General features: G+C 45.7%; 2 protein-coding genes across 2 annotated transcripts in view; both read right to left on the bottom strand.

Annotated features, from left to right (window-relative positions):
* Positions 1–10,803: 10,803 nt before the first annotated feature.
* On the bottom strand, positions 10,804–13,035 carry LOC103598803 (disintegrin and metalloproteinase domain-containing protein 21-like). Its single transcript, XM_008582865.1, has one exon. The coding sequence runs from the start codon at positions 13,033–13,035 to the stop codon at positions 10,804–10,806; it is 2,232 nt and encodes a 743-aa protein (XP_008581087.1).
* A 6,593-nt stretch (positions 13,036–19,628) lies between these two features.
* Positions 19,629–21,084, bottom strand: part of LOC103598802 (disintegrin and metalloproteinase domain-containing protein 21-like) — an 8,687-nt gene continuing 7,231 nt past the window's right edge. The window contains 1 exon segment of the mRNA XM_008582864.1: positions 19,629–19,729. Within this exon segment, the coding sequence (XP_008581086.1) occupies positions 19,629–19,729 (101 nt within the window).

Below are 21,084 nucleotides of genomic sequence, written 5' to 3'. Positions count from 1 at the left end.
CCTTTGGACATATACCCAGTAGTGGAATTGCTGGATCATATGGTAGTTCTAACTGTACTTGTTTGAGGAACTTTTATACTGTTTTCCATAGTGGCTGTGCTAATTTATAGTCCTACCAACAGTGTAGAAGAATTCCCCTTTCCCCACATCCTTGCCAACATTTGTTATTCTCCATCTTTTTAATAATGGCCAGTCTAACGGGTGGGATGATATCTCCATGTGTTTTCCATTTCCATTTCCCTGATGACCAGTGACGCTGAGCATTTTTTCATGTACCTGTTGGACATTTGCATGTTTTCCTTTGAAAAATGTCTATTCATCTCTTTGGCCCAATTTTTAATGGGATTATTTAGTTTGCTACTGTTCAGTTGTTTGAATTCTTTGTATGCTCTGGATAGCAATCTCTTGTTGGATGTATAGTTTGCAAATATTTTCTCTCATTCCGTAAGTTGTCTTTCTGCTCTTTTGATTGTTTTCTTTGCTGTGCAGAAGCTTTTTATTTTGATAAAATCCCATTTGTTTACTTTTTCTTTTGTTGCTTTTGCTTTTGGGGTTTTGTTCATAAATTCTTTGCCCAGTCCTACTTCCTGGAGTGTTTCCCCTATGTTTTTCTTTAGTAATTTTATGGCTTCTGATCTCACATTTAAGCCTTTAATCCATTTTCAGTTGATTTTGGTATGTGGTGAGAGGCACAGCTTCAGATTCGCTCTTCTGCCTATGGATGTCCGATTTTCCCAGCACCATGAGGCAGTCTTTTCCCCAATGTATGTTCTTGTTGCTTTTGTCAAAGATCTGCTGGCTGTAAGTATGTGGGTTCATTCCCGGGTTTTCTATTCTGTTCCACTGATCCGAGTGTCTGTTTTACACACCAGAAGGTCTTCATTCTTATTGCATATATTTGCCCATCTTTACATTTTCACCTTTTTGTATATTTACATTTAAAGTGGTTTTATTTTAAATATCATATAGATGGGTCCTTCTTTCTTATCCAATATGACACTCTCTGTTTTTTCATTGCTGATTTCAGAACATTTCTGACACTGCTGATGTCTACCAGGTTGAACGCAGCCTTAAAAGGGGGCGCAGATGCTAGCCATGAAGAAGGTGGCCGCCTGAGCTGCTGACTGTTAGGCGGGGAGCCCACCACCATCGGGGCCACTGCTCCATGGGGAAGGCAAGGATGAGGTTGACACCAGAGAGGAAAGTGACCCCTGAGCAGACCGTGAGCTGGAGAGTTGAAAGCCCAGACTCAGATGTGCCATCATATAATGATCCAATCAGAATAGTTAGCATATCTATCACCTAATTATTAATCATTTATTTGTGGTTATAACGTTCTAGATCCTTTTTTCTAGCTATCTTGAAATATAGAGTATTAACAGCAATTGTCACCTGAGGACACCAGAACATATTGGAGTACAATATGATATTTGGGTACATTCATGCTGTGTGCAAGGGTCATATCAGAGTACTTAGTATATCCGTCACCTCAAACATTTGTCACTTTGTGTTGGGAACATACAACATCATCTCGACCAGCTACCCGAAGTTGCCTAGTATTTTATTGTTGACTACAGTCGCCCCATATTAGTATAGAGCACTAGATCCCACTCTTCCCATCTCTCTCATATTTTGTATCCACTGAACAACCTCTCCCCATTCCCCCCCCACTGGTGTCTAGTACCCACTATTCTCTCTACTACTATGAGATCAACTTTTTTAGCTTCCACATATGAGTGAGGACATGCAGTTTTTCTCTGTATGTGCCTGGCTTATTTTATGTAACACAATTTTCTCCAAGTTCATTCATGTTGCTGCAAATGCAGAATTTCATCATTTTTTTTATGGCTGAGTACTATTCCATTGTGTGTATATATACATTTGCTTACCACATTTTCTTTATCCAATCATCCATTGACGTAGATTGGTTCCAACTCTTGTCTATTGTGAATAGAGCCGAAATAAACACGGAAGCGTAGGTGTCCACTCAACTTGTTGATTTCTATTGTTTGGGTATACACTCAGTCATGGGATTGCTGGGTCATATGGCAGCTGTCTCTGTTTGATTTGTTGGAAAAATCTCCATGCTGCTTTCTTTTTTTTTTTTTTTTTTTGTCTTTTGTCTTTTTCCATGTCCAGCAACGGATCGCAACCCTCAGTGTTGCCCCCGTACCGGACCGGGGACCGGCAACGGGATCGCAACCCTCAGTGTTGCTCCCGCGCCTCACTCAGCCAGTGAGCAGGAACCGGTCCGTATGTGGGATCCAAACCCTCAGGCGGGAGCACCGCCGTGCTTCCCAAGTGGCGCACTTATCCAGTGCGCCACCAGGCCGGCCCTCACTTACCCAATTTTTAATCAGATTTTTTTTAACTATCGAGTTGTTTGAGTTCTTTGCATGTTATGGATATTAATCCTTGTCAGATTCATAGTTTACAAATATTTTTGTCAATTCAATAGGTTGTCTTTTTGCTTTGTGATTGTTTCCTTCACTGTGCAGAAGCTTTTTAGTGTGATATAGTCCCATTTTTTAATTGTTGCTTTGGTTGCCTATTCAAATGTATCACTCCTGAAATCTTTGCCCAGTCCTATGTCCTGAAGTGTTTCCCCTATGCTTCCTTCTAGAAGTTCTATATTTTTGGGTCTTACATTTAAGTCTTTAATCCATGTTGAGTTGATTTTGGTACGGGGTGAGATATAGGGGTCTAGTTTTATTCTTCTGCATATGGATCTCCAGTTTTCCTAGCACAATTTTTTGAAGTGACTTTTGGCTTTTTGTTGAGTCTTTAGGTTTCTCTTAATTCAGAATCATGTAATATGCAAACAGGGACAACTTGACTTCCTCCTTTCCAATTGGAATGCCCTTCATTTCTTTCTCTTGCCAAATTGCTCTGGCTAGAGCTTCCAGGACTCTGTTGATTAGAAGTGGTGAGATTGGGCATTCTTGTCAGATTGCCCCAGATCAATATAATGTTAGCTGTATGTTTGTCATGTGTAGTCATTACTGTATTAAGATAGTTTTCTTCTATGCCTAATTTGTTGAGGGCTTTTATTATGAAGGGATGTTGAATTTTACCAAATGCTTTTTTCTGCATCTATCAAGATGATTTTTTTTAATAATTCTGTAGAGGTGATGTATTATGTTTATTGATTTGTGTATGTTAAACCATCTTTATGTCCCTGGGATGAATCCCACTTGATCATGTTGTATAATCTTTTTGATGTGCTGTTATATTTAGTTTGCTAGTATTTTATTGAGGATTTTTGCATTTAGATTAACTAGGGATATTGGCCTGTAGTTTTCTATTTGTGTGTGTGTGTCCTTTCTCATCTTGGTATCAGGGTTCTCTTCACTTCAATTTTTTTAAATAGATTAAGAAGTATTGATATTAGTTCTTTAAATGCTTGGTAGAATTCAGCAGTAAAGCCTTCTAGTGCTGGGTTTTCCTTAGTTGGGAGACAATTTATTACTGATTCAACTTTGTTACTTGTTATTGATCTATTTGGGTTTTCTAGTTGTTTTTGGTTTAGTTTTGGTGGGTAATTTGTGCCCAGGAATTAATCCATTTCCTGTAGGTTTTCAAATTTATTGGCATATAGATGTTCATAACAGTCTCTGATGATCCTTTGTATTTTGGTGGTATCAGTTGTAATGTCTCCTTTTACATTTCTGATTTTATTTATTTGGGTCTTTTTACTCTCTCAATTTTTTGTTATTCTGGCTAATGGTTGGTTGCCATTATTTAATTATATAGGTTTTCAATATCTTTTTCTGTTTCCTCTCCTTCTGAAATGCCCATAATTCAAACTTTTGTTCACTTAATAATATCCCATAGAATATGTGGCTCAATGGCCACAGCTCCTTTTCTGAGTAGCACAGGCTGGTGGGAGACTTTGGTTTGGGTTCCTTATCCCACAATCCTGTCCAAGGCAGCCCCAAGGGACAAGCACAGCCCCCTTGGCACTGGGTCTGCCACTGGACATGTCCTGGCATTAAAGAGTCAGTCAAGCTGGGACTTCCTCTAGCTACTGAGCCCTAAGAGAAGTGGGGGAAGAGTTGGGCTGAGGGTGTGTGATACCTGACCCAGCACAGCCCCCAGCTGGGGATAATAGATATGGGTCCTTGTCACGTCTGTGCTCCTGGGCACTAAGAGGAGTGTTATCTTTGAAAAATAAACTGACTGAATGCATGCACACACATGAACACACACTAACAAATGCATCCATACACACAAATACACATTCATGGCATATGCACACATGGGTATATGTGCACAGGTGCAAACACGTATGCATACGTGCATACAGACACCTGTACATGCATATATGCATGCAGACATATATGAATATATATACATATGCACCCGTACTTGCACACATACATGTGTACATGCGTGCACACACATGTATTTCCTCTAACATTGCCTTCAGATTTTGGCATGACCATTCTTTATTCTTCATCCAGGGGTCGAAGAAGATCAGAAACACAGTAAGAAGGAAAATTGGGAGAGTTTTGCTTGGTGAAGACAGGTGGGCTGGCTCCTTTGGAAGAGCTGCTCGGCCTGACTCTGAGAAGCCAGCAATGGGAAGAAGGCTGCTCCTCACGGGCATGCTCAGGAGGGTTGTCAGCTGCCCAGGCCTCCCTGCAGGGACTGGGTTCTCTCTGGGTTCTCACTGTGCCTCTCAGCACAATAATGCAGAGTGAGGGGTCAACACAATCAGGAGTTCAAAGGCAGAGATCACTGGCCACTGACCTGGGGATCAATTCCATGCCACCCAATTGGAAGGTGCAGTGGCTACTGTCCTCTGAACTCCATCCCTTTCTCTGGATGCCAGCAGGTGCAAGCTGGGCCTCCAGAAATAGAGCAGGTAAGGGTCTGTGAGGGCACAGCCTCATTGCCCAACTCAGGCCAGCCTCTCCAGCTTCAGCCAGGACAGGACACCTGGGGACAAGGACAGTCACTTGAGATATGTGCATTACAACCAGCTCAGGGTAACCGTTTCTGCTATTAAGAAAAAATTATTCATGACACTTGGCAAAGCCAGGAAGAAGTATTTTGTTCAATGATGAGACTTTCACTGTAGGTATTAGAACGACTACCATGGGGTCTTGCAGCAGGTGAGAGAAATTGGGCTGAACTCCAAATACACCAATGGCAAGTGGGGATTAATTGCAAGGAGTAGGGTGGAAGTCAGAGCATGGAAAGTTACTAGAAGTAAACATCAAGGGTTAGGGGATTCTGGCCAAACCAACCTGATGGGATAATTACTGAGGACACGCTAGGGTGATCAGATTTTACCCAGGGTGGAGGGACATGAGGAACCAGATCAGACACTAAGAGTGATGAGATGCAGAGGGCAGAGGCTTCTAGATAAACTGACTGACAAGGATTCTTGCTAAACTTGGACAATGTGCAGATGAGCACAGAAGATCAAAAGGAAGGGACAACTATAATGAGAGCTCAGGGAACCTCAGCAGAGTTGGTCAAGGAGAGAATCTTCTCACTGCAGTCTGGGCACAGGCCCCATGCAGGTGCTCCTCACAGAGGGACACATTTCCCTTTGCCCTCCTCAGAGCCCCCAGCCCTCCAAGCTGTGACTGGGGCTGAGATTGTCCAGAAGCATCAATTAGAAGTCCCTGGAGAAGTGCCGCCTCTGGCGTGCACTTGGTGTGTGTAGAAGTGGCGGGTGTTGTCCCTGAGGGTCTCCAGGCCCTTCTTCTCCCATGGCCTGTGCATCTGTGTGAGATCACTCCTCTTCCCTCAAGTGTCTAAGAAGAGGTTGTTCATTAAAGGGAGGGAGCATGACCTGAAGCTGGAGGGAGAAGGCACAGGTACAGTGAGCTCATCAGGACCTCTGATCCAGAGCAAAAGGGGCCCTCTCCCCAGAAGCTCCCCTCAGCCCTGCACCCCAGCCCTGCACCCATGAGAGGAAAGGAGGGAGGTCCTGGGCACCTGTGAGCAGAGCAGGGAGTGGGCCACCAGGGAAAGGGGGCACCTTTCCAGCCTGAGGGAAGCCATGATGATCTAGAGGCGAGATGAGTGGATTTGCAGGTGATGCCCCCCTTTCCTGTGGCCCTCTGGAGTGCAGCTCCTGGAAATGGCAAACTCTGGCAGCAGAGGAAGGCTAAGTTTTCTGGTTACTTTTCTGTCAACTTGTGGAGAAATATGGTCAATGTTTACCTGAAGTTGGGCATGAAAAGAGCCAGCTTAATTCCACCTGATACTTAGTCCCTGGGTGCCCCTAAGGAGCAGCCGTGAAGACCTCAAGACCCATCACAGAGAGCTGAATCAGCTTCTGTCCTGAAAAGGACACTAGGGACTCCCTTTGCTGCTGTGAGAGCAGACATCCCGAGTGCCATTTGGGGGGATCCTGCCTCACAGGCGCCCCCAGACATCCACTTCCTGCTAATAGAGGCAGGAGGGGAGAGTGGGCCTTGACAAGGCCTGTTCTTTCAAAAGATGCAAATACAAAGTAAAAAGACAAAACAAATAAACATTCATTGGTCTGTGTTCCACCCAAGAGAAAAAGGAGATTTTAGCCACAACAAATTGATTTTTTTCTAGGTCACAGGAAAGATGTTTGCATGTTGTTAACGTGTTCTGATGGAGCGACGGTGATCTGCACCTTCCTGCGGGATTTCTTCTGGGAAGGGAGTGCTCAACCTCCTGGGCACAGGGCACAGGCAGGGGACGGGACTAGCTGTGCCAAGGCCAGAAGCCAGGGCCCTCGTGCTGGCCGAGTGAGCAGGGAAGGGTGGAGAACGCGCAAGTCCACATGGACTGGGTGGGCTTTGCAGGGAGTGTGGAGGGATAAACACTGCAGGAAAGGAGGAGGTAGGACAGAGTCGGTGTTTGAAAATGCAATTTTGGCAGCCACTGTCCTGGGAAAGCCTGGGTAAGAGGTGTTCACTAGGGCTGAGCTGGAGTGAAGGGCAGGTCCTGGCAGAGAGATGACCTCAGGAAAGTGAAACAGCGTGGAAAAGACCACGCAGGCACCCATGGACATCGTGAGGAGCCACAGGGCCAGTGTCCTGGAGGCCCACAACAGCAAAGGCGAAGTCCTCCATAAGGCAGGGAGCACCCCCAAGGCTGGAGCATCATCTGTGGGGTGGTGCCTATGACAAGGCTGGGAGCATCTGGGAAGGGACCAAGCAAGACTCTCCGGAGCTGACAATGAGCAGCTGTGGGAGCGACAGCAGAGAGAAGCCACTCTGGGGGAAGGTGCGGGACCCTGTCCGCAGCAGGGTTTGGGTTATGGTTAGAACTGGGACAGATGGACTTGAGGCCATGTGGAACTTGGCCTCCTGGTGGCTGAGGACTGTGGCAGACACATTGGAAGGGACGGAGGAGGGGGTGCCAGGGGAGATAGATGAGGCACTCAGGGGTCCTGAGCTTCTGAGGACGGGGGATGCCTGGCGAGCACATTGTGGAAGTCCCAGCACAGCAGGGTCTGTGAGGCCGAGGCTTTGGGGAGAGGATAGGAGGGTGTGCCGGGACTCAGAGGCCCTGGTCCCCGGGAGGGCCCTGGGCACAAGGGAGGCAGCCCCGTCACCTGTCCAGGCTGCCGGCCTCCTGTCTGTGCTCCTGTTGGTGGCCGGTAGGAGACACCCTGACAAGAGGACCAGCCAGCACTGGACGCCCAGGCCAGTCGTAGGTTTGTCATCCCAGAGACGCAGTCGTCGTCGTCCCGAGGTGACAGCACATGCAGAGGAGGAAACGCTCAGCTCCCTGGTGGGCGGACGGGGACCTGACCGGGCTTTGCTGTTTCGAGGCTGATGTTCGCCCCTCCGTGTATGACACATTCACTGATTGGAGAGAAGCTGGACAGGTGCAGACGTAACTGCGTGCGCCAGCTTCGCTAGAAACCACGCTGCACAAGCAGACTCGGAACGGCCTGCAGTTTGTCGTGGCTCTGTGTCTTCCTCAGTTCCAGCGGCAGGTGCCGCCGAGGGGGACCGGAACGTTCAGTTGTCCGACCTGCACTGGAGGGTCAGAGCTCGGGAAGCGATGGACCCAGGGCTACCACCACACCGTGCCTGGGTGACCAGGGAGTGTCACTGCATCCTGTGAAAAGAGACTGCTTTTAAAACAACAATCACAAAACTTCCTTGAACTTTTTAAGTCAAGTAAACAGATATGATGGGGGGGTGGAGAGGAACAGGTAAAGGGGCATGAAAATCAACTACAATGTATATTGAGAAGTAAAATTAAAATGTTTTAAAAAGTAGATGCTCTAGTTCCCCCACCATGCAATGCCCTGTGCCACCACAGGGCTCTGCAGTCCCCACCAAGAGGATGGCCCTTATCAGATGCACCACCTCAACCTTGGACTTTCTAGTCTCCAAAATGTCAAGAAATAAATTTTGTTTCTTTATAAGTTAAAAGAATAAAAACAAAAAAACACCAACAAAAGGGGCGTGTCAGAGCATGTGTGCTGACATTAGGCAGCACAACGGCATGTGTGGCTGCGAGTTGCAGACCGAGCACCTGGTGGTCCCCTGGGAGGGGAAGGGCACCCACCGAGCAGAAGGAAGGCAGGAGGACAGAGACTGCTGGCGACACAGCTCAGCACTTGGTGCAGGTGATTCCTTCTGAGAATGACTCAGTCAATGAGATGTAAATGTTGAATCAGTGAGAAAGTAAAAATTAAAAAGTAATTTTTTTTATTATTATTTGTGCCCTTTTAATAGTAAAAATTATTTTATAAGAGACATACGAGGTTTGGTGGCAAGGGTTTCGTAACCCACTAACAGGGTCTTGCTGAAGGCAGCCCTGTGTGACCACATATCGAGATGGGGACGAGGAATTAAATCAGACATGCAGGAGTCAGGTGTCAAGGTGGCACATTCTCTGCAATCTGACTTAGCAGGATCCTCGCTGAAATGTGTGTCCTCTGTAGAAACAGATATGAACCCCAATGTTGAGGTCGAGAAGAGGGCTCAGAGGAGCCTGAATATAATTTGCCCAAGAAGAGAGACTTTGTCACCATCAATAGAAAACTAGTACAAGGCCCATCCCTATCTAGCGTGGTGTCTGCCATCATGTTGCTTATTTGACACGTGATTATGTTCACAAACATTAAGCAGGGGAAGGGACATTGGAAGCCAAGTTGACTGGACTGAAGAAAGAAATAAGACATAAATATTCCAAACGTTTTGCGTTGGAACCATCAACCTGAGAAACTTCTGTTATTTTGATTGCCCTACCATGACCCGAAACCTTTAGTAATGCTTTGAAGTGATTTTTATACTCGGCTTAAGCCTTGTAATAAGATTACCAGAGTCTCTCAGTAGTTTCAGCTCAATTTGGACCAAAAGTTCCCAGCCTAGTCACTCATTTCATTTACTAAATCCTAGATCCACCTGAGTTTAAGGACATTTCAAACATGAGAAATACATGCCTCTTAAAGCAATTAACGCTTTCTGTGGAAAAAAACCTGGTTGGATGGGCACGTCTTTCACAAGATGATTTCAGCAACAGCCTCTTCCTCTTTCAACCACCAATCATTGTTTTTAACCACACAAATGGAAACTAAAGCTAAACTCTCATGCTAATGTAGCTATTTTCTTTCTGTGACTTTACTCTTCTGCTCATGGGGTGATTATTATTTCAGTCTGAAGGTTGAAAGTAAAAAATAAACAAATAAAAGTAGGAAATCTCTTTCCAATAAAGAGTATCAACACTAGAGATATATTTTTGCACATTACTGAAAAGTATATTTGAGCTTACATTTAACCTGCTCTTTTAATCTCTCCACTTGGTCTCCTAGTACCTGTATATGTGTGTGGAGGTTTGGGGGGAAATGATTAGATGCTTTTGATCTTATTTGCGGATGGTGGAGCCACAGGCATTCTTCCTGTGCGGCGCATGTGCACGTGTGTGCATTGATTGGCGTTGTCCTCAAGTTCCTACATCAGTTCTTTGCCTCCTGTTAGGACTGGATTGGAAAGGGGAAACGACTTCTAACTTTCATCATCTGGAAGGAGACAGGCTGTAGGTTTTCTTCTCTTTTGAACAGCTGGGTGGTAAATACAGATGCTCCTAGCAGACTAAGAAAGATTAGTTTGTAGAATCCACTGTGTTCAAGGCTTGTTCTTGGTCATGTTTGCATTACATCGCCCTGAAAAGCTGAATAGATGACTATATTTATAATTAAAGGAACATTGAATGTTTGAAAATGGGGCAATCTGGTCTACATGGCCTAAAAGGTATACTTTATAAACCTGTCATCTTTATGCAAAAATGTATTTTGCTTTTGTACAACTGTGAATAATAGTGCAAAATATAAAACAGTGTTTTCTGTGGGCAAAATACTGAAGGTGAGGTGATGTGATATATCTAGGTGGGTTTAGAGAAGCACAGGTTACCTAGGGAATGAGGACACCTCAGTGCTCAAGAGCACACGCTTGGAGAAATGTCTTGAATGTGCCCTTAAAAGAGTTGGTGACGACTTCCCTTAACTGTGGGACCAGCGACCTCACGTCAAGACCCAGCTGCTGACTCAGGTCTCCTCCCCTGACCAGAGGCCCAGGCTCAGTGTGGGCTCCTAAAGGCTTATACAAAGATGCAGAAGACACCAGTGAGTGGTTTTCAGAGATTTATTTCAGACTGAGCTTCAGCCTTGTCAAGGAGGACGGTGTCAGAAGGCCAGCGCCTCCCTTTCACCCGTGACATGAGGGAGGCCCATGTCTCCTGCAGACTTCAACAAGTGTGTACTTGAGCTTTGCCATCAGTTCTCCTGGTTCTTATTCATGAATGATCTTTCTATAATCTTCACATTTTCACAGGGTCTGGGCTTATCCCTTATTCAGGCTCAGTATTTCTTATTTTTTTACCTTCAGGCTCAGAATATGTCCCTTCCTTAACTGTCGTGGTACTTATAGATCGCACATTTGTGGCCACCCCAATAAGCAGTACAGCTATTAAGGCATAAATACGACCAAGGACCAGTCTCAAATATACCAATGCTTGCTTGCTCTGTGTTACCGAGCGCACTCTTCTCGGAGGGGGTCCGCTGTCCTGACTCCCACCAGCACCCTTTCTTTGGCACAGTGGAGGGTCCCAGCCCACATGGCAGTGACAGTTCTTCCTATTGTTGCAAACTCCTCTAAAACTGCACTTCTCAGGGACACAGTCGTAATTCAGTGAACTCATCGTCTCATTGCAATGGTTATCTTTACAGAACATATCAGGAGCACAGGGTGTACCCGCTCTCACGTGTCCAACATCTAATGACCCTGTCGAACGGTGTGTGTCCACCCCCAAACAGGGGACCCCGTCTATTAAAGAGTGATGGAACGAGACGTGTTCCTGTAATCGGGGAATGTGGGTGACGTTCGTACATTGCAGCCTCCCACACATCCTGTCTCTGTTGTCACAACGACCATAAGTGAAGGACTCTTCATATCTAAAACAGTGGCCAAATCTGTTGGCTACTGTATTTATACTATAGCACGTCTCATCAGCGTTGTGAGCATGTGCACCAAAGATTTCCTTGCAGTGCATAGAGCGGTCTGTGCAATTTCCTTTATAGCAGTAGCCCTCTTCAGTGCACGGGGTGCCATCTTGCATGTAAAAGTCGTCAGGGCATGTAAAGGTGTCACCCTGGCAGTACTCGGGGAGATCACATATATTTCGGATAGGTCTGCACAGAGTCCCAATAGGAGAGTAGGTACAGTTCGTACAGCAAGCTCCTACATGACAGGCGCTTCCAGGTGTTAACTGACAGTCACTAGTACAGCACGCAGTGTCATAACACTGCTTGAAGGAGCCACAGTCACACTGCTCAGTCCTGTCCACTCTATAGTTTCCACAACGAACGTCCGTTTCATTTAAAACACGCCGGGATTGATGGAAAACGCACCAGCGTCGATGGTTTACTATGTTTTGAACATGCAGATAAGAACAATTACTGAACGCGTCCGTCAGTCCAGGGAATCGGAACATGATACAGGACGTCCTTCTCTGGCATACGCAGTCATCTGGGGAATCGTAAGCAAGGCCAATAGTTCTCCCAATTTGATTGGTTACTATGATAGACAACAATAAATAATGCCTGCCTAGTTCACCAGTAAAGATGAGGCCAGTGGCAGAGCACAGGCCATAATCATCCGGCTCAAAGTCAGCTTCATGTGGTCTATCTTTAATGATTATTACTGAAGAATGGGGCTGATAATTATCAAAAAAGACTTGCTTATAATAATTATACATTGGACTTCCTGGCACTCTAAAATCATTGTAGGAGGAGACTGGATCATTTTGATTATAAATGGTCATCAAATAAAAATAATACCCAAAATGCAAATTATGTAAAAAGCTGTCAAGTAGCCTGGAGATACGTATCAAATACGTTACACATGATGTAACATTGTTGAATATACGATAGATTGAATTGGCAGCCTGTATATGTCCTTTCACAATGGCTTCATGGGATGAATACAACGTGCTAGAGATCCTGGGTGCCCCACTGGCGTTTGCCACAGAGAAGAGGGGGTCTATGACATCCCGGTGTCCTAGTCTATACATTGGACCCATTGCATTGGTGTCGGCCACTATCTGAGAAACAACATGTTCAAACCTGCTGGAATCCTTGAGGGGTTTGATTTCATAGGCGAGGTCATCCAACTTCATGATCCCTTCGAGGCCTCCATAGCACGTGTCTACGGTGACCATGGATAGAGGAATGTCCTCCAGGTAGCCCAGGTAGTAACAGTCTGGAGGGATGTAGGGGAAATCCATCTGCAGGGCTCCTTGGTCATCCTGAGTCATCACCAGCAGATGTCTGGGCCAAAGAAGCTTCCTGCGCCTCATGTGGATGACATGTCTCTGGCCCCCAAAACGCAGGCTGTAGGAGAGCCAGCCTGGCACCTGAACGCCTTTGCCATGGTGCATCTCCTTCCTAGGAATCACCACCTCTGAGGAGACATAGCGCCATGAGGGGCGGCCTTGAGAAGACTGGACTGGAGCCAGGAGCGCCCAGAACCCGAGCAGCCAGACGGCGGCCTTGAGGATGACCTGTCCCTCTGCCAGCCTCATCCTCCAGCTCAGGAGTGTTTGTCTGGAGGGAATGGCTAAAGGGAGTGTCCTCAGTGGAGCCAGGGCTGAGCTGCCTGCAGTGGCCCCTTCCCTGCCAAGGAGAGAGTGACAGAGAACAAAGGCCCCTCAGGCCCCAGCATCCCAGCCCATGTTGGTTACCTGGACAACCAGAGGGAATTAGGCAACAGTCCCAGGGCGTGGCAGTGGGGGTGCCTGGGCCATATGCCAGCTGGGCTGGAGGTGGGATAAGAGCAAGGGTCACGTCTGTGCGTGCTCACTTGGAAGGGAAAAGGGAGAGGGGGCAAGGGTGAGTCCTTTTACCACGATCCGTCTTTTCCTATGATTCTGGAATATATACCGTGCAGTTATTACATTTTCTAGAGCTTGTCTACAAATTGTGCTACCCATGTCACACTGGGGCTGTTTCTATGGGTTCATATTTCTCTCTGCTGTGGGTCGCAGTTCCTCATTCTTTGGCATGTGAAGGTATACAATGTAAATATTACCCAGTTGGGTGTTGATTTTCTTTCCCGTCCCTGTAAATGTACATGTATTTTTCTGATCTTAGTTCAGGTGTTTGGAAACAGCTTGATGTTTTTGTATTTTGCTTTGGCGCTTTGTTTGGGGTCACCAGATCAGCAGTTACTGCAGGGTCAGTTTTTCTCCAAGACTCTGTAGAAGCCTTCCGAGAACTCTACCTGGATCTGCCTGAATTAGGAGTATTTTTCACACCATCTCTTGGGAACAGAGACTTCTCCTCACCCTGTGTGAGCTCCTGGTGTTGCTCTCTCTCTCCCTTCCCTGTGGGTCTTTCCTGGCTTTGGGCTTTCCTCATGTGCATATGCAGGTCACTTCTCAGCAGGAGACACAAGTGGGCCCTCTGCTGGTGTCCAGAGGCTGAGAAGAAGCATTTCACAAAGTTTTTACAATTTTGTCGTTATTTAAGAGGGAGGGAAAATCCAGAGCCACAATCAGAAACAGAAGTTACTTTGTCTTTCAAACTATAAATATTTCCCTTTTGTCTTGCAAATGTGGCCGCTTTCTCTGAACGTCAGGTGATCACAGCTGTACTTTGAAGGCTGGATCAGGTGACACTTTTTCTTCCATGTGCTGATATCCCACGTATATCCCCTTTTGAATTCTGCCTTTTCATGACTGACATGTTATTATGCATCATGCCACATTTCCTCTAATTTTATACTGTTTTACTTTCTCCTTAGTGTTTTTGAAAAGAGCAGGAGAATATTTGACCTGTCAACCTCTGCAGACACTTTACACAGTGCTCACAGCTGTACTTTGAAGGCTGGATCAGGTGACACTTTTTCTTCCATGTGCTGATATCCCATGTATATCCCCTTTTGAATTCTGCCTTTTCATGACTGACATGTTATTATGCATCATGCCACATTTCCTCTAATTTTATACTGTTTTACTTTCTCTTTAGTGTTTTTGAAAAGAGCAGGAGAATATTTGACCTGTCAACCTCTGCAGACACTTTACACAGTGCAAGGGGGTAGTGCACCTGATCGCGATCCAACTCTCATCCTAAATCTCACTGATGTTCTGTTTGTTGATGTTACACCTGTTTTTTAGAAACATATACAGCAAAATATATTTTTCATCCCTTCAACATTTATTTGTATTTTAATTTACTTTTTTTCCATCCTGTATGTTTATGGGGCACCATTTGTTGTTTCATTATTATTGGATAATATTATTAATGTATAATGGTATTGGATAGTTATTGGATAATATTATTATTGGATAATAATCTAATCAGAAGAGTTAGCATATCTACCCCTGAAACATTTGTCATTTCTTTGTGGTTATAACAGTCAAGACCGGCACCTCTGGCTACCTTGAAGTACCCATTACAGTATGTTATCTACTGTCACCCCAGGGCACCAACACTTATTCTCGCTGTCGGACTGGAACCCTGTAACTTCGCCCCAGTTCCCCATCCTTCCCGTCCTGCCTCCTGTCCCTTGCTGTCTCTGGCCTCCTCTCCTGCTCTCTCCTGCTCTCTTTCGCGTTTCCTCCTGTCTTTCTTCATGCCCCCACTTCAATCAGCACCATTTACCTTTTAGTGGAAATTATATTTTACCATTGCTGTCTCTGGTGCATGGCAGCTGATAATAAACTCTAACTTGATTTTTCTCTAAACAAGTTCTCAGTTAAAACTCATTCCTTGGAATGAAACAATTTTTAAGGACAAGTTGCATGGTGCAGAACTATAGACTAGCACTAATTTTTCCCTCATTATTTGGAGGGCTCCTTCCATCGTGTCGGCTACAAACATTCATGATGAGAAGTCTAATTTAAGTTTGTATCCTAATCCATTTGAAATTAATAAAAATTATCTTGAACCTTTAATACTTTTCTCTGTTTTGGTTACCAGACATTCTGGTTTTATTCATGTTTTCCTGATGTGCTTTATGGGGGTCTTGACACACACCCTGAATTTCAGCTTTTTGTAGAATTTCTTAAAATTGGGGAGTAATATCTTCAATTTTGTCCAGGAAAATCCCTCAGCCATCACCTCTACAAATATTGCATCTGTCTCATCTTCTCACCACTCTTTTTTGTTTAATCTTCAGGTGACTGCTAATCCTGTTCAGGTTACCCTACCTGCCTGTGTATTCCTATATTCTACAGTAAATTCCTACACTTGTGTTTTCTGCCAGGTTCACCAAGCACTGAGGTGTGGGCCATCAGGATGTCTGGACCATCACGAATGGGAAAGTGCTCTCATGGGGATAGTCACAGACCGCCCCCATCTTTGAGCAGCTGCAGGACTGCAGGCATCGTGGCCCCTGGCCCTGCTCAGGGCCTCTGCCCTCTCTCTGTGTTGGCCACATGTAGCACCCCCACCTCACCAAAGATAAAAGTGTGCAGGGCCCCATCTCCACAGTCTTGGGAAAGAGTCCCAGCAGGTCTACACATGCTGCCCAGGACGGAGCCTGCTGGCCCCAGTGAGGAAGTTCTCCTGGCTGGGTTTTCATTTTGGCCATTTCCCAGGGTAATCCAACTGTAAGCACAGCCTGAGACACAGTGATGATGTCTCATGGAGGACTGACAGCACAGGTGTCGTCCCTGGACTTCTGCAAATGTCTAGTGTGGGGCCTCTAGAGTGTCCCAGAACTGTAGGAAAGAGCCTGGAGGGGCCACTCTGCTCCTCTCAGATGCTCAGGGTTCACTTACACATGCACTGATGTCCTGGCTCCCCACACCCCAGGGAAGGGGTATACACATGTGATGGGGTGATATATTCCACACATCCTCTGCAAAGGGCAATCCTCCATCTCAGAGAAAGTACCAGTACTCACCGCAGCTGAGCTCCGTGACCACTGAGGACATGGCTGTGTATTCTGTGCAAGACACATTGAGGGGAAGTCAGTGGGAGCCCAGACACAAACCTCCCTACAGGGGTATGTGGAACCAGCAAGTAGAAGGGACCGGCCTCTGGGGCAGGTGCAGAGCAGAGGGAAAGGGCTCTTTTCCCACCAGACTTTTGAGTTATCTTTCTATTTTACCATTTTTCTGGGAAGCTTATCTAAGTTTATGACTCTGTGCTTGCCACTAACATCTGTGGATTTAAAAACATTCATTGTAACCAGAAAAGATATTCTCAAGTGCACACAAGCAGAGTGTAAATAAAGGAGGTAAAAAGTTAACATTTTTTTTTCTTTTTTTTTTTTCTTCCTCCTCCTGCTCCTCGTTCTTCTGTCTGGATATGCTGCAGGAGGTCCCCTCTATCCCGCTTGTCTTGTTTCTTCAATAAGGTTCCTGAAATCAGTACCATCAAAACTGTCACAGCTTATCATCCAGTGGAGACACACAGTCACTAAGACACACAGAGAGATCCAGGCTGAGACACAGGACCAAAAGCCTCTGTGAGGTGTCGCCCCTTCTCATATTCCTGTTCTCAAAAGGTAATTACCAAAACTTCTTACTAGGATCATTTAATCATATCACAGAGACTTGGTGGACCTCAGCATCTGCGGCACATGGCAGCGTGGCCCGACCCACAGGCTGTCCAGCAGCCAGTCACTTAGAGGACATGCTCCCCACAGACAGAAGCTCCTGCTGGCCACCTAGCAAGAGAAGGATGCTGGTGGCTGATGCTCAATTGTCGTTTCTCCCCACATGGCAGGGGTGGCCCTCGCCCACACTTAGGTTGAGATGTTGTTTCTTGTGATGGCCATACATGCCAAAATGATACAAAAACATTTCTAATAACATAGCTGATGTCGGTAGGAAGAGGGCACGACCCTCAAGCAGGCCCGCGTTGTCTTGAGTGAGCCAGAAAAGGAGAATGACACAGGCTCTGTGTTTATGTGGCTGGATCAGGGTGAGAGTTCCTGAAGGGAGCAGGGCTCAGTGGTTAGAATCTCCCACCATAGAAGAAGGGCACCAGGCGCTCTTGCCAGCTTGCCCTGATGGGAAGCAGGAGGGTGAGAAGGAAGGGTGGCACTCAAAAGCTGTCAGAGCCAGATGTAAGAAACGTCATCAGACGCCTCACCACACACAGTAACTAAAACAAGGAGGGAAGAACACAGAAGGGCCTCTCGTGGGAGCACAACTACCAGGGGTCTGTTGAAAGTGAGATGAGGAATGTTTATAAAGAAGCACAGTGAAGTAACGTAGAGGCCCACAGGGTCCTGGGCAGACATACTCACTGCCTGAGGCTGTTGGCGAGCTATGGAGGTCTCTATGCCAGTTCCATGCTGCTCTGGTTACTATAGCTTTGTAGTATAATCTGAAGTCAGGCAGTGTTACGCCTCCAGCTTGATTTTTTTTTTCCCCCCCTCAGGATTACTTTGGCTATTCAGGATCATTTGCTGTTCTGTATGAAGGGTAAGATTGTTTTTTCTATTTCTGTGAAGAATGCTATTGGTATTTTGATGGGGATTTCATTGAATCTGTAGATGGCTTTGGGTAGTATGTACGTTTTCATGATATTAATTCTCCCAATGCAAGAGCATGGAATGCATATTTCAACATAGCCTGAAAAGAGGATCTTGAATGTAATAACCACAAAGAAATGATAACTGTTTTGGTGATAGGTGTGCTAACATAAACATTCGAATCATGGGTGTTCCAGAAGGGGAGGATAAAGAAAAGGGCATTGAAAACTGATCCAGTGAAATAACAGCAGAAACTTCCCAGGTATTGGTGGGAAACAGACTTCCAGGTCCAAGAGACTCAAAAATCCTCACATTCAATCCAAAAATCTCCTCTCTGAGACACATTGTAGTCAAACTGGCAAAAGTCAAAGACAGAGAGAATCCTAAAAACAGCATAAGAAAAGAATCAAGTCACAAATAAGGGATTCTCCATCAGACTAACCGCAGACTTTTCCACAGAAACTGCACAGGCCAGAAGAGAATGGGATGATATGTTTAAAGTTCTAAAAGAAAAAACCACCAGTCAAGAATACTATATGGAGTAAGCCCCTCCTCCAGTTATGAAGGAGAAATAGTGTATTTCACAGACAGACAGAAACCATGGGAGTTCACCAGCACACCATCAGCCCTACAAGAAATCCTGAAGGGAGTCCTGCGTCTGGATTTCATAAAACCACTTTCACTAGTGGGTGGGGTAGGTTGTCTTAGCTCAGAAGTAACAGCCCTGGCGGTGTAGACCTTTAGCTATTTTCATGTTGAGCTCAAGGCTTTTTTCTTTGGCCCAGCCATTCTCTGTAGGACTTGGAAATGGCCAGTGGTTGAGGGGGTGGCTCACAGCCTTGGTCTCTGTGGCAGGCTCTGGGAAAAGCACCCTCATTCCTGTTGCTCTTCAGCATCCTCTGTGTTCATTTTTCTCTAAAGAAGTAAAAATGAGATGCAGCCGTGGGAGGCAATCCCAATCATTGCACCCTCTTCCCTGGAGTCCTGAGGTCTCAGGAACTGTCACCCACAAAATTGAAATATATATGAGGATACTTAAAAATAAAGAATCTTTGTGGGAAAAATCCTATGCAAGGACAACAAAACTTACCTAAAAAAGAATAAAGGCCCTTTTAACCCTGGAAAGTTTGATTTGTCGGAGCAAAGCTGTGGAGTGCTAAGAGCAGAGAATGGGCATTGGGGGGTGATGCATGGGGGTCACAGGGAGAGTGGCTGTGAGCAGAGTGTCTGCAGGTCCTCCCTGGGCCACAATGTCCTTCTGAGCTCCCTGGCATGGCAGGGCCCTTCTCCAGAATCATGAGGGAGAAAATTCCAGGCCAAGCAAAACAGGATGACAAGGTCCAGGGGAGCATCTGCAGGTCTGGGGGTCCAAGGCCAACCCTGTTCCTCTCGTCCTGCCAGCCCAAGATCCCTGCAGAGGCTGTGGGAAGTTGTCACCAGGCTCTGCCCACACGGAGGCAGAGAGGCACACAGCACGGTGCAGGAACGGGCTTGGTTCTGTACCCCACAACCCTGGCAAAGCAAGAGGTGAGGAAGGGTGTGTTAGGGTCTCCGCAGCAGGTGGCCCCAGACCTCTGGTTCTGGTTGTGGTCCTGGCCGTCACTCACCTCCGACATGCTCTGACCACGTGAAGCTCTGTTCTCAGCCACACACCCTTCCCTGGGAAGCCATGAAGACCTGCCTCACTCACCCACGGCGATGGAACTGGGAGAGACCACATGACAGGGGCTTCAGGTGCAGCACACCCTGACTTGGTGGCTCATGTCCTTGTAGGTAGTAACGTGGACCTGGAAAGCCAAGCAGAGGAGAAGAAGGAGGTGGAAGCGGATCTGTGCTGAGGAGTGGCCCCCGGCCTATCCTTCCTCTTCTTCACTCCCCCTCCTCCTCCCCCCCACTACATCATATCTGCTCACTTGTCTTAACAAGTTCAAGGAATTGTTGTGATTGTTGTGTCTTCCTCCCTCCCCACCCTTTGTTTGTATGTTTATTAATTTATTTCAGCTCCTGCAAATAAGTGAGTACGTGATATTTCTTTCTGTGCCTGACTAGTTTCACTTAATATAATTCTCTCTAGGTCCACCATTGTCGTTGCAAATGACATTTCATTCTTTTTTATAGCTGAGTAGTATTCCATTGTGTAGATATACCACATTTTCCGTATCCACTCATCTGATGATCGGCATTTGTGCTGGTTCCAACTCTTGGCTATTGTAAATATCACTGCAATAAACATGGGAGTAGAGGTATCCCTTCGACAGGATGATTTCCATTCCTTTGGGTATATTCCCACAGTGGAATAGCTGGGTCATATGGTAGATCTATCTGCAATTGTTTGAGAAACCTCCATACCATTTTCCATAGAGGCTGCACCATTTTGCAGCCCCACCAACAGTGTATGAGAGATCCTTTTTCTCTGCACCTCTCCAGCACTTATCGTTCTCAGTCTTTTGGATATTAGCCATCCTGACTGGAGTGAGATGGTATCTCAAGGTGATTTTGATTTGTATTTCCCAAATGCTGAGTGATGTTGAGCACTTCTTCATGTGTCTGGTGGCCATTCATATATCTTCCTTTCAGAAATGCCTATTCAGCTCCTTTACACATTTTTTAATTGGGTTATTTGTTTTTTGATGTAAAGATTTTTTTGAGTTCCTTGTATATTCTGGATATTAATTCTTTGTCAGATGTATGTTTTGCAAAGATGACACAGCAAGAAGGCCTCTCCAGAAGCCAGCCCCTTCATCTTGGACTTCTCCACAACTATGAGAAATACATTCTTGCTTTTACAAATCACCCAGTCTGTGTTGGTCTTTTATAAAAGCACAAAGTGGAGTAAGATACCCATCAGCCAACAATAAAAATATCGAATCAGTAATCAAAATTCTACCAATAAAGAAGACCCTGCCCGCTGGCTTAATGGGTAAAATCTACCAAAAGTTCAAAAAATAATTAATGCCAATCCTTCCAAAAAAAAGGAGACTCTTCCAAATAATCATCATGCTGATACAAACACTAGACAACACTCCTACAAGAAATGAAAATGATGGAACAATATTTCTTATAAACATAAATGTAAAAATGCTGAACAAGGGCCGGCCCGGTGGTGCACTGCTACAGTGCACCGCTTGGGAGCGCAGCAGCG

Source organism: Galeopterus variegatus, unplaced genomic scaffold, assembly GCF_000696425.1.
Source record: "Galeopterus variegatus unplaced genomic scaffold, G_variegatus-3.0.2 Scaffold2746, whole genome shotgun sequence".
In the NCBI taxonomy this organism is placed as follows: domain Eukaryota; kingdom Metazoa; phylum Chordata; class Mammalia; order Dermoptera; family Cynocephalidae; genus Galeopterus; species Galeopterus variegatus.
This window is presented reverse-complemented; position numbering and strand designations above follow the sequence as displayed.